The sequence below is a fragment of the Trichechus manatus genome, unplaced genomic scaffold (assembly GCF_000243295.1).
Source record: "Trichechus manatus latirostris isolate Lorelei unplaced genomic scaffold, TriManLat1.0 scaffold00017, whole genome shotgun sequence".
Classification (NCBI taxonomy): Eukaryota; Metazoa; Chordata; class Mammalia; order Sirenia; family Trichechidae; genus Trichechus; species Trichechus manatus.
Genome location: NW_004443953.1, coordinates 8,999,939 through 9,013,608, shown reverse-complemented (window position 1 = coordinate 9,013,608; position 13,670 = coordinate 8,999,939). Strand labels below are relative to the sequence as shown.

General features: G+C 38.9%; 1 protein-coding gene across 3 annotated transcripts in view; it reads left to right on the top strand.

Moving 5' to 3' along the window:
• Positions 1-13,670, top strand: part of ASCC3 (activating signal cointegrator 1 complex subunit 3) — a 414,547-nt gene that overhangs the window by 75,735 nt on the left and 325,142 nt on the right. For all 3 annotated transcript variants that reach the window (XM_004372420.3, XM_023727600.1, XM_023727601.1), the window contains one exon: positions 5,833-5,953. In XM_004372420.3, coding sequence (XP_004372477.2) covers positions 5,833-5,953 — 121 coding nt within the window. The remainder of the gene's footprint in view (positions 1-5,832; positions 5,954-13,670) is intronic.

The window sequence follows — 13,670 nt, the reverse complement described above, 5'->3', positions numbered from 1 at the left end:
AGTTCCAAGTCTCGCTTTTCAGCTTCCAATCTCTCCCAAACACACCAGAGAACATGCTGTGGTCAGTCTGTCCACCAGCGAGCACTACCACTAAAGCGAGAGATATCTTGAACTAATCAATCTGCCCACCAGAGGGCGCAGTGCTCTGTCGCTGGTTATTACGCTCTTCCCTCCTCAGTTTCTGCAACCATGTTTTTAGTCAAAAAACCTGCACCCAGTGAGCCTTCTTCAGGGCTGGGTATCACCCTTCAGTTTTGCCCTAGGCTTCTTTCCCTGCTCTATGGGGGCTGCTTATATAAAGGCTGACATTCAGGGGAAGCACAGGCAAACTTTCCTCCACGTCAGGAGGAGGAGTCCCCAGAAGAACCTCCAAGAGATCTATCTGGTTGGTTTCAGAGCCCTAGTGGCCCTGTGGAGGTTGGAGAAGTGTCCACTTAGGTGATACACCTCCTGACTCCACTGTAGGGAACCTTCTGTAGGAGTTTGTATCAGTCCAGCAGCAATTAGTTAGTGGTTGGGGGAGGGGCTGTCACACTCTGAACAGATCCCCAGCGAGGTCTCCCTTATTGCTATCAGAGCTTCCTCCATTGTATGTTGGCAGTGGATGTAGCCTCCACTCAAGATGTCTACTTCCTAGCACACAGCAGCCTCAGTCAGCAGTCCTCGGTGCCAGCTGGAAGGCGAAGCAGACAGACCCAAACTGATCCCCAGGGAGGTCTGTCCTGTTGGTGTCAGAGGCCTGAGCTATGGAGTGTTCAGGGAGATAGGTAGAGTGCTAACTATGGGAGCAGATTCTGCTGCAGGGGTCTTCTGTAGGAGTTTGCAACAGCCTGGTAACCAGCTACGCCTGTGGTGTAGTGTTATTATGCAGGATTCTGATCCTTGTGACCTGAATTCGATTCCTGGGTGGCACAGCAATTTTGAGGAGCCCTGGTGGCTCAGTGGTTAAAGTGCTTGGCTGCTAACCAAAAGGTCAGCAGTGCAAACCCACCAGCCACTCCGCAGAAGAGAGATATGACAGTCTGCTTCTATAAAGATTTACAGACTTGGAAATCCTATGAGGTTGCTATGAGTCAGAATTGACTTCGTGGTGGGTTTAGTTTTGGCAACCCACAATTACCAGGTGGCAGAGGGGGTGTTGCACTATGGTCAGATCCCCATAGAAGTCTTCCTTGTTGTGATCAGGGTCCCCCCGGTAGATTGTTGGATGTGAGTGCAGTCTCTTCTCCAGACTCCTGCTTCCTAGCCCACAGCAGCCTTGTTCAGCAGTCCTCAGCGCCAGCTGGAAGTGGGAAAAGACCAACCTTAATTTACCTCCAGGGAAGTTTGTCCTGTTGGTTTCAGAGGCCGGAGCTTTGGGTGTGTGGGGAGGCAGGTAGAGTGCTAACTATGGGTGCAGACTCCTCTGCACAGGCCTTCTGTATCCATTCACAGCAGACTTGCAGCTGACAGTGCCTGGGTGTTGGAGGTGCTGGCACACTCCAGATGGACCCCCGGGGAGGTCTGCCTTGTTGATTTTAGAACGAAGCTTGGGATCCTGTCTCTATGTACAGGCAGAGGCTGTGGTGGTTAAGGAAGCAAGCTCCTTTTCTGGGGCCACTTCCCCAGATCATAGCAGTAGCGGCCTGCACGTCTGGGGGAGGGGCAGGGTGGAAGAAGTGATTTTTGTACTGTATGCGACTCGTTGATTCATTGATTCTTGCCCGTCTGCAGTTCCCTGCTACTTTCCTCGGTTCCCCAATTCAGAGTCCTCAAAGCCAAGCACATTTCATTGTTGTGTTTGTGAGGGAGGGTCAGAATGATGATATATTTATGCCACCATCTTCCCAGAATTCCGTACTTCTCAGGGCTTTGTTCTTTTTTTCTTTTTTTTTTTTTAATACAGCATTATTATTCTTGGTAATGTCTAATACTGCCAGAAAATTTTTCTACATGAACAGAATTTTTTTACTATTGTTTCCTAGAATTTGATAATGATTGCTATAGATTTACAGGTTTTTAAAGAAGTATTTGAGTACCTAATACATCCTAAACACTTTTAAGGATGCTTGAAATGTGCTAGAAAGGAAAATTAAACATGGATCCTTTGTTTATTTTTTTATCTACACTATTTGCCTAGCTTTAGTTTTTCATGGCTGTGTTAGTATTTTTTATCAGTTATTTAGAACTCTTAATGTGGATTTGGAGCCCTGTTGGCTCAGTGGTTAAGAGCTCAGCTGCTAACTAAAAAGTCGGCAGTTCAAATCCACCAGCCGCTCCTTGGAAACCCTATAGGGCAGTTCTACTCTGTCCTATAGGGTCGCTATGAGTTGGAATCGACTTGATGGCAACAGCTTTTTTTTTTTTGTAATGTGGATTTAATTGCATTTCTTATACTTGCAATATGCTATTCATTTTTGAGGTAACAGGAGGGCCCGTGAGCTATATGAGACTATTAGAAACTGAAAGAGATTAAATAACAAAACAACAACAACAAAAATTTGTTCCTCATCCTGTATTCGATGAACTCCATTGCTATTGATTCAATTCTGACTTCTAATGATCCAATAGGACAGAGTAGAACTACTCCATAGAGTTTCCAAGGCTGTAATCTGTAAGGAAGTGGACTGCCACATCTTTCTTTCGTGGCGTGGCTGATAGGTTCAAACCTCCCACCTTTCAGTTTGTAGCCAAGCGCTTAACCACTAGTTTCTGGCAAACGATTCCTATGTGTCCTCTAAAAATGCAGTCCATTTACGATCCTTTCTGCTTTTCAGATTATACTTAGAGACAATTATTACTTTCATGTAGAAATAGCTTAATCTATTAAACAAGACCAGTACTTCTAATGATTCCCTTAAAAAATGATGGTGCTTATTTGGGGGTTAAAATATTAAGGAACATGTTACTTACTGAATGAAACATATCTTTGATAAATTTTAATTAGGACTTACCATTTGTCTCATGCTATTTTAACTCTTGGAAAAACAGGGAGGAAATATGCCTTGAAGAAGGACATGGAATAATGGAGAAGCTTTATGCTATACTAATTGCCATGAAAAAAATAAAGACAGAGAAGTCCTCATAGAAGTGTTATTATTTGATCTGGTTTTTGAAGATTGGAAGGGTAGATTAATAGGCTGAGGAGATTGGAAAGAGCATTCCATCTAGCAGGAACAACATGTTCAAACACATGCCAGTGTTAAAGAGCATGCTGTTGCCAAGACTGGTAGGCAGGCTGGTGTGATTCAATAGTAAGGATTTGTCATTGGTAGAAAGCCAAAATGTGATGTCAGACAGGTCCCTTGGGGCCAGAAAATAAAAAGTGTCATGAGGGGATTCTTAGGAGTTTGGATTTTTTCTTAGAGGCAGTAGGGTGCTGATAAGGATTTTAAACTGTGGTATAATGTGAACTGATTTGTTTGTGTAGTTGACATTTTCAACTGGTATGCCAAGGTACATGCCATGAATGGGCTACAGGTAGTCTTGGACACTATTCTTGTCAGCCCTCAAGGCAGTTGTGTGGGGCTCAGGCATTGACCTGCAGCAATTCTCCTTTGATCGGAGCTGTCTTGTCCATTTACCACAGCATGCCTCGTAAATATTATGAGCTTTCAAATCTGCCATGTAATGAAAAAGTTGTGAAAATGTGGGTATAAAGGAAACAAAATATGGCAACTTAAAAGTGTTTTGTAGTAGTGTTGGTCATCAGTTATCAAATTTTATGGTCTCAGCATCTTTTCATACTCTTTAAAATTATCGAGGACTGCAGAGAACTTTCGCTTATGTAGTTTATGTCTGTTGCTATTTACTATGTTAGAAATTACAATAAACTTTAAAATGTGTGTTAGTTCATTTAAAATAATTATAATATGCTCACTAGAAGTTCACATAAATAGAAATTTTAATTAAAATTGACTTTTATTAAACAATAATATTTAAAAAGTGGCATTATTTTACATTTTTGCAAACCTCTTTAATGTCTGGTTTAATAGAAGCCAGCTGGATTCTCATACCTGCCTCTGCATTCAACCTGTTATATTGTGTTGTTTTGGTTAAAATATAAAAAGAAAATCCAGCCTCATACAGATATGTTTTGTTGGAAAAGAGAGTGATATTTTAATAGCTCTTTAAGGTATTTTTTGATATTCTTTTTTTGATACTACATTGAAACTCAAGAAATGGTAGCTTCTTACAGGTGAGTTGCAATGAGGATCTGAAAGTATGTTGGACTTCTTCATACAGTATTACATTAAAATCCATTGACCTTTCATTTTTAATGGATTTTTTACCAATGCAAAATTTTATTACTAGGCTGATCTTTGAAGAAGTATGGTAGTGATGAGAAGAAGAGGTGAGGCATCCTGTATCCTTGTTTATCTTAAATCCTTTGTGCCACATATCGCCTTTTCTTTAGGGGTGGTGAGAGAGCAAGTTGTATATTTACTTTTATATTTCTTGAATAATTTTCTATTGTCTATTTTGCTTCCTCTGCTATTTCCCTTTGCAAAAATTACTTAACCTCAATTGATAAATTTTATATTACCTCATTTGGAATATTTTGTGCACAGTATATTCCATGTTTGTTTTAGTATCACACCATAATTTTCTGTAAAATATTCATAGATATTAGCATAGCATAGTGGAAAATCCTTTATGTTGGAATTCAGACAGATGTCGGTTCAAAACTCAGCTATACTACTAGTAAGTTGTGTAACTTTGGGCAATTTATTTAGATTTTCTAAAGCTTAATTTTCTTATGTTCAAAAATAATAATCATACTTTAATTTGAAAAGTTAGGAGGATTTGGTTAGATAATATCAGTAAAGTGCTTATCGTGGTACCTGGTATATAATAAATATTTAATAAGTACTGGCTGGTATAGATAGAACAGATAGGACAAGATCATTTTTAATAATTCTTTTTCTTTTAGTGTCCTTTTGTGTGATTAACTTCAGTAAAATGAACAGGAAAAAGAAAATATCTGTTAATCATCTAATGTCTTAAATATACTCAACATAGTTTTCTACTTTAATAGTGATTTTTTAATGTAAATTCTCTGAAGACAGAATTTGGTTAATATGACAATCTTCGTATGTAATATTAGAGTATAAAATTTCTGTATAGGAAAAAATTATATATATAGACACACATGAATATGTATGTGTATGTGTATACATATATACATATACACATGCATATATACTTGAGGAAATCTAAAGGCTTTCTGGAGTTATTTCTTATAGTTATATGATTGAAAGTCTCTGAATGTTAAAACTGGTTCTCTGACTCTGGACTTAATGTTTGGCAACTACTCATTTAATGGACATGGAAAATTTTTTATAAAGTTTCATACAGCGTTTGCAGCACTGTGTTTTAGATTTCACAAAGCATTTAAAATACATGTAAAGATTTTGGCATGTAGTCATGATTCATTAAAACATCATAAAGATTGTTTAAGGTAAAATGACACCTATTATATAGTAAGTGGTAAGAAAAATAGTACTCTGGACTCAGTTTTGGAAAACCAGAACAGTATGTTGAAAAACAAATTAAAGTAATTGTAGAATTTCATGTACCCAGAAAAACTAAGTATTAAGATTTGTTACTTTGTGACTTAGAGTTTTATATATAAATGATAATAATTATAAAAATTGAACCATGTTGTTTATTTAATTGTAGATTACCTTTATGAAGTTGAAAGCTCCTTAGCAATATGAAGAGTTTTCTTTCTTTCCTAAATTACTTTTGGCTTCACATCTCTGCTGATTAGAGTATTAATAATGTGGAAAAAGTTAATTTTGAAGTAACTTTTGGTTTGTTTGTTTTTTTGTTTTTTCCATCTCTTATAAGCTATTTGAACTTTTGGGACCTGAAGGACTTGAACTTATTGAGAAGCTCCTCCAGAACAGAATTATGATTGTGGATAGATTTCTTAATTCTTCAAATGATCATAAATTGCAGGCTCTTCAAGGTAAGAAAGTATACAGTGGTGATTCTAATTTAAAGGAAGGAATTATTGGTTAGTGAATTCTTTTCAAAATAATTACACTTTATATATCCTTTTGTCTATATTAATTTACTGATACTGTCCTTTTAAGTGTCTTGGGTATGGCTGATTATAAAACATAAACTACCTGAATAGGAAGGAGCGATGGCAGTGATTCTATTTGTGTTTCAGTATGGCAGTTTTTCTTTTTTTAAAGATAAAATTACTTTGAATAGATTGATTTTTTTTTTTAAATGTGTACACATAAAGTGCTTACTGTGGGCCAAGCAAGTAGTGTTTTAAGCTCTTATAAACGCATGTGTGTGTATATACACACCCATTGCCATGAAGTCAATTCCAACTCATAGCAAACCTATAGGATAGAGTAGAACTGCCCCATAGGGTTTGGAAGGCTATAATCTTTGTGGGAATGGGTTGCCACGTCTTTCTCCTGTATATTGACTGGTGGATTTGAACCACCAACCTTTCAGTTAGCAGCTGAAGTGCTTCACCACTGTGCTACCCGAGGTCCATATACATGAATATATGTATACACATACATACATACATACATATATACACACATACATATACATATGTATTTTCCCCAACTTTTTTTTTAAACTTTCACATCTGTAGTAAAAGTGTAAGGATAATACAATGAACACTTACACAGCCTTCACATAGATTTTCACATCGTTAATGTTTTACTTCTGTTTCTCTATTCATACACATGCACACACATGTACACACACACACTCCTACACACTTATATAGATACATTTAAAGTTTTTGCTAAACAGTGACAGGATGTTGCAGCACTTTAAGACTGCCATTCCATTGTCATCTGGCTTGAATATTGTCATTTGCAAAATTAACTGTTAATCTTATTTTTGCTACTATGAAGGAAAGTGCGTGTGGTCCTTTTTTTTTCCCCCTCTGATTTCTCAAAGATTATCTTTTTGTCTGGTTTTTAGCAATTTGACTATACTGCATCTAGGGGTGTGTGTGTGTGTGTGACTGTAGGTTTTTTGGATGGTCTGTCAGGTGTGGCATGAGAAAGTGAGACTCATGCATGAAGGCCAGAAAGTAAATAGAATTTCTTGCTCACAGATCCCAGAGAGGAAACTGCAGCACCCAGGGTTGTACCCAGGGATAAGCTTAACAACAAGCCTGGAATTGTAGCAGAGTGCTTATATATGGCAAGCAGAGTGAAGTCTAAGGGATGGCATGTGCTCAGATGTCTTATTGGTCAGTTTAAAAGTTTCCAGTGCAATGACGGAGGAAAAGAGAGATGTACTCATCATGGGAAGCCATATGGGGCATGGCTTGGAGGGGCAAGGAGTAACAACCGTTGAGACTGGGTGAAAAGATAGGAATGTCTGTATCAGAAAGTGGGTGAAAGGGTAACTTTCACTGGATGAAAGGAATTAATGGATGCCAGGGCAGCACGCTAAGTAGGCTGCAAATTGGCCTTATGACTGCGTGTGTGCGCGCGTGCGCACATGCGCGTATACGCTTATCCTTTACCTTTGAGTTTGTAGAGCTTGAATTTGTCAGTTGGGATTTTTCATCAGTTTTGGAAAATTGAACATATTAATTGCAGTTATATTTAAAGTTCTTGTCTGCTAAGGCATTTAGATGAGCTGTGAGGGTCTATTTTTCTCATTTTTTTTCCTCTTGTTTTTCAGTCATATAGTTCTGTCTCTTGACATGTCTAATACTTTTTCACTGAATACCAGACATAGTATATTAAAAATTATAGTGGCTCCAGATGATGTTTTTTGCCTTTAGTGAGTCAGTATGGGCTGATTACTGTAAGCCATTCATAGACTGTGCTGTGTGGGCACTGGGTTGCATGTTTGATAAGCCCAATCTACTTGTGGTTTATCCTTGTTTTTAGGTCATAGTACCTTAGGATCTTAAATTAAAGTACTGATGTCTCTCACCAGGACCTTTCCTTCTAATTTTTGCTTCTTGTGTACTGTGGTACTGTGAGGCTATTAAAAACTGTCTTCTAGTTTTCAGGTTTGGTTCCCCAGCCTTCCCCACCCCCCACTTTTTTTTTAGAAAACTGTTTTAGTGTTTTAGCTCTCTGTCCTGCGCAGCTTTATAATTTAACAGATATCTTATGGGGAATTTCAGCCATGTATTTGAAACCCCTCCCCAATTTTTGTGTCTCCAGTCCGGAACGGGAATGACAGCAGCAGCCTTTTACTGTAGGTAATCCTTGGTTTTTCAAATTCTGCTCATGGGGAAAGGTGGCTGCAGATCACCAGCTCACCTCTCTGTGTTTGTCCTCCTCTCTAGAATATTATCCCCTTCTGTCCCTATGGCTTTAGCGCTGTCTGATGGCTTTAAACATATCTGGCTTTTATTTTTTTTTTCTTGCAGTAATGTTTGTCTGCTGCAAGCTACTCCATTCTACCTGGTAGAGAAACACTATGATGTTCTCTCTTAAAATTGTTAAATGTGTGGAAAATGAGAGGACCTGGTAAAGAGAAGAAATAATGGTGGCTTAATCCTTAGTACCACAAATAACTTGATATTGTTACTAGAGAGTATTTTATGAGATAGGTTCTAGTGAGATTTTAACTGTGAAAGGTAAGGAGAAAAATATATTGTAGTTATGAATTAGGGGCTAGGAAGCCAAAATTATTAAAAATGCCTGACTTACAATGATGCAGCTGATGCTAAACTCAGGGTTTAGGTGATAAGCTGAATTTCTTAACCTTACACAAATGTTCCTTCCCAGCCTTACAGATAGTTTGGAATTTTTAAAAAGTGCATTGGGATAAGAAATTAGACACCTTTCTTTTAACTCCTCAATATCTATGCTGCTTCTGTGTAAAGTTATGTCATCTTCTCTTACCTTTGTGATTATGGCAGTAAAAGTAAATGATAAAAACAGCTTCCATTTAAATAAAAATTTCTTAGGGATTATCTTTATTATATGCTTTGATTACTGATAAATGTTGTCATAAGTTTGGAGTTGCTTTGAGATTCTTAGAAACTAGAAAGAATGGAATTTAGGGACTTTATCTTTTTGTAAGTCGCTTGGTTCTTTATGCATTTTGAACACATATAAACTACCTTGCTCTGGCTCCCACCCATTGAACATTACTTAGTCAGACACAGTGTTGTAAGCCAACAGAGTTTAAGAGCATATAAATGAGTATTTGTCAGAAGAAAAGGAATGAGTTTAAAGACATACTCTTGCAATGTTATAAATTCTAAGAGTTTGGTGTTTTATTTTGTTAGTTCCCTAAGTGTTAATATAGTAATATTTAGTGAGTCCATCTTCTAATAGTGCTGACAGACCACTCGTCTGTCAGTTTGTCATACTGTGGTGGCTTGCATGTTGCTGTGATGCCGGAAGCTATGTCACTGGTATTTCAGATACCTGCAGGGTCACTCATGTTGGACAGGTTTCAGTGGAGCTTCCAGTCTAAGACAGACTAGGAAGAAGGATCTGGCAATTAACTTCTAAAAAACTTGGCCAATGAAAACTTATGAATAGCAGCGGAACATTGTCTGATATAGTGCTGAAATATGAGCCCCTCAGATTGGAAGGCACTCAGAATATAACTGGGGAAGAGCTTCCTCCTCAAAGTAGAGTTGACCTCATGATGTGGGTGGAGTAAAGCTTTTGAGACCTTCATTTGCTGATCAAAATGATAAAAAACAGCTGCAAGCATCCATTAGTAATTGGAATGTGAAATGTAGGAAGGATGAATCAAGGAAAATTGAAAGTCGTCGAAAACGAAATGGAACACATAAAGATGGATATCTTCAGCATTAGTAAGCTGAAATGAACTGGTATTGGCCATTTTAAATCGGACAGTCACATGGTCTACTGTGCTGGGAATGATGAATAGAAGAGTAATGGTGTTGCATTCGTCGTTAAACAGAACACTTCAAAATCTACCCTGATGTACAGTCCTGTTAGTGACAGGATAATATCCACATGCCTACAAGGCAAACTAGGTAATATGACTGTTATTCAAATTTATGTACCAACTACTAAGGCCGCAGTTGAAGAAATTGAAGATTTTTACCAACTTTTGCAGTCTGAAATTGATCAAACATGCACTCAAGATGCATTGATGATTACTGGTGATGTGAATGTGAAAGTTAGAAACAAAGAAGAAGGATTGGTAGTTGGAACATACGGCCTTGGTGATAGAAACGATGATGGAGATTGCATGAGGGAATTTTTCAAAACCGACAACTTACTCATTGCAAATACCTTTTTGTAACAACATAAATGACGACTGTACAGGTGGACCTCACTGGATGAAGTAAATACACGGGAATCAAATCGACTACATCTGTGGAAGGAGGTAATGGAGAAACTCAATATCATTAGTCAGAACAAGGCCAGGGGCTGACTGTGGAACAGACCATCAGTTGCTCATATGCAAATTCAACTTGAAGCTGAAGAAAATTAAAACAAGTCCATGAAAGGTAAAGTACAACCTTGAGTATGTCCCACCTGAATTTAGAGACCATCTCAAGAATAGATTTAGCACATTGAATACTATTGACCAAAAACCAGATGAGTTATGGGATGACATCAAGGACATCATCAGACATGAAGACAGCAAGACATCATTAAAAAGACAGGAAAGAAAAGACAAAAATGGAAGTGTGAGGAGACTCTGAAACTTGCTCTTGAATGTAGAGTAGCTAAAGCGAATGGAAGACATGATGACGTAAAAGAGCTGAACAGACGATTGCAAAGGGCGGCTTGAGAAGACAAAGTGAAGTATTATAACGACATGTGCAAAGACCTGGAGTCAGAAAACCAAGAGGGAAGAACATGCTCAGCATTTCTGAAACTGAAAGAACAGAAGAAAAAATTCAAGCCTCAAGTTGCAATACTGAAAGATTCTATGGGGAAAATATTAAATGACACAGGAAGCATCAAAAGCAGATGAAAGGCATACACAGAGTCACTAGACCAAAAAGAATTGGTTGACATTCAGCCATTTCAGGAGGTAGCATATGATCAAGAATCGATGGTACTGAAGGAAGAAGTCCAAGTTGAACTGAAGGCACTGGCGAAAAACAAGGTTTCAGGAATTGACGGAATACCAGTTGAGATGTTTCAACAAACAGATGCAGTGCTGGAAATGCTCACTTGTCTATACCAGGAAATTTGGAAGACACCTACCAGGCCAACACATTTTTGCCCATGCCAAAGAAAGGTGATCCAACAGAATATGGAAATTATCAAACAATATCATTATTATCACACGCAACTAAAATTTTGCTGAAGATAATTAAAAAATGGTTGCAACAGTACATTGACAGGGAACTCAGAAAGTCAAGCTGGATTCCAAAGAGTACATGGAACAAGGGATATCATTGCCTGATTCAGAAGAGGACGTTGAGCGAGGGACACCCTTACTGATATCAGACTGATCTTGGCTGAAAGCAGAGAATACCAGAAATATATTTTCCTGTGTTTCATTGACTATGCAAAGGCATTTGACTGTGTGGCTCATAACAAATTATGAATAACATCGCAAAGAATGGGAATTTCAGAACACTTGATTGTGCTCATGTAGAACTTGTACATAGACCAAGAGGCAGTCATTCAAACGTAACGAGGGGATACTGTGTGGTTAAAAATTAGGAAAGGTGTGCGTCAAGGTGTATCTTTCCACTATATTTATTAAATCTGTATGCCGAGCAGATAATCTGAGAAGCTGGAGTATATGAAGAAGAATGGGGCATCAGGATTGGAGGAAGACTCATTAACCACCTGCAACATGCTGATGACAGAACCCTGCTTGCTGAAAGTAAAGAGGATTTGAAGCACTTAGTGATGAAGATCAAAGACCACAGCATTCAGTATGGATTACACCTCAACATAAAGAAAACAAAAATCACCACAACTGGACCAATAAGCAACATCATGATAAACAGGGAAAATACTGAAGTTGGCAAGGATTTCATTTTACTTGGATCCATAATCAATGCCCGTGGAAGCAGCAGTCCAGGAATCAAACGGCATACTGCTCTGGGGAAATCTGCTGCAAAAAACCTGTTTAAAATGTTACAAAGCAAAGATATCACCTTAAGGACTAAGGCGCGCCTTACCCAAGCCAGCGTATTTTCAGTCACCTCATGTGCATGTGAAAGGTGAAAGGTGGACGATGAATAAGGAAGACTGAAGGAGAGTTGATGCCTTTGAATTATGGTGTTGGTGGAGAGTTTTGATATACCAGGGACTGCCAGAAGAACGAACAAATCTGTCTTGGTAGAAATAGAGCCATGATGCTCCTTAGAAGCAAGGATGACGAAACTTTGTCTCACACACTTACGATATGTTATTAGGTAGGATTAGTCCCTGGAGAAGCACATCATGCTTGGTAAAGTAGAGGGTTAGCGAAAAAGAGAAAGACTCAACGAGATTGATTGGCACAGTAGCTACAACAACGGGCTCAAATGTAGCAAAGATTGTGAGGATGGCGCAGGACTGGGCAGTGTTTCATTGTGTTATACATAGGGTCACTATGAGTCAGAACCTACTGGACAGCAGCTAACAACAACAATTTGTATTTAAAAAAAGTTCAAGATGAGTCATTTCACATATTTCTTTGGGAAGCTGTAGGTGATGAGTTAGTATTACCTAGTATATTCATACTACCATATATACATGCATGTATATATATATTTGATCCATAAGCTTGTTCTAAAGTGTTTTCTATTCTTTTCACATGTGTTTACGCTTTTATACCATGCTTTTATAACATTATCCATTTTGGTATAACCAAAAAAAAAAAACCAAACCTGTTGCCATCGAGGCGATTCTGACTTATAGCGACCCTATGGGACAGAGTAGAACTGCCCCATAGGGTTTCCAAGGAGTGCCTAGTAGATTCGAACTGCTGACCTTTTGGGTAGCAGCCGAACTCTTAACTACTATGGCACCAGGATTTCCATGCATTTTTATAGTATCTAATATTAATAATAGTAGTACTCTTTACCTGCATTAAAAATTATTTTCCTGGACTTCCGGGCAACACGGCGCTATAGTCAGAAGCACCACACCGTCCCTCCGCAGTAAAGATCAGAAAAACTAAGTCAAACAGAGTCACACATGTGAATCCTGAAACGCTAAGCATCAAATGAGGAGATAAAGAACTCAGCCAAGCACCAAATGGAATAAGAGAAACTGACCGAGAACAGAGAGCAAGGAGAGATACATGCAGAGGTCCCCTATAGCTACTGCAGCACGGATCTGCCATCTTGGACTCCTGTCGGAGATCAACGAACAGGGAGTACGAGAAAGCAGCTTCACGGAGCTTCCAGCAGGAGACAAAACAACTGGTAACCAGTGATATAGGCTTTCCCGCCCCCCACCCTTCTTCACCCCCACTTAGCCTCCTGTGCTTCCTGCAGCCACAGTGTCTTGGCTGGGAAGCACCAGCTTCACCCAGTGTCACTTGGATTCCACCCACCTGAACTGGCTGGCTCCCCGAGTGTCTTTTGTTGGCTGCTGGTGTTGCTTTTTTCCGCTTCTTTAGATTTCTTTCTTACCTCTCTACCTTCCCCTCCTTTCTCTCAAATACGTGGTTCCTTGCGCCATCTTTACTTCTTCCTGACAGGCTGTGAAACACCGCTTGACTGTGAAACTGCTTCCCGGCCTGTGCCGCTATGCTAGTGGGACCCCTGGGGCCTTTTTTGTTTG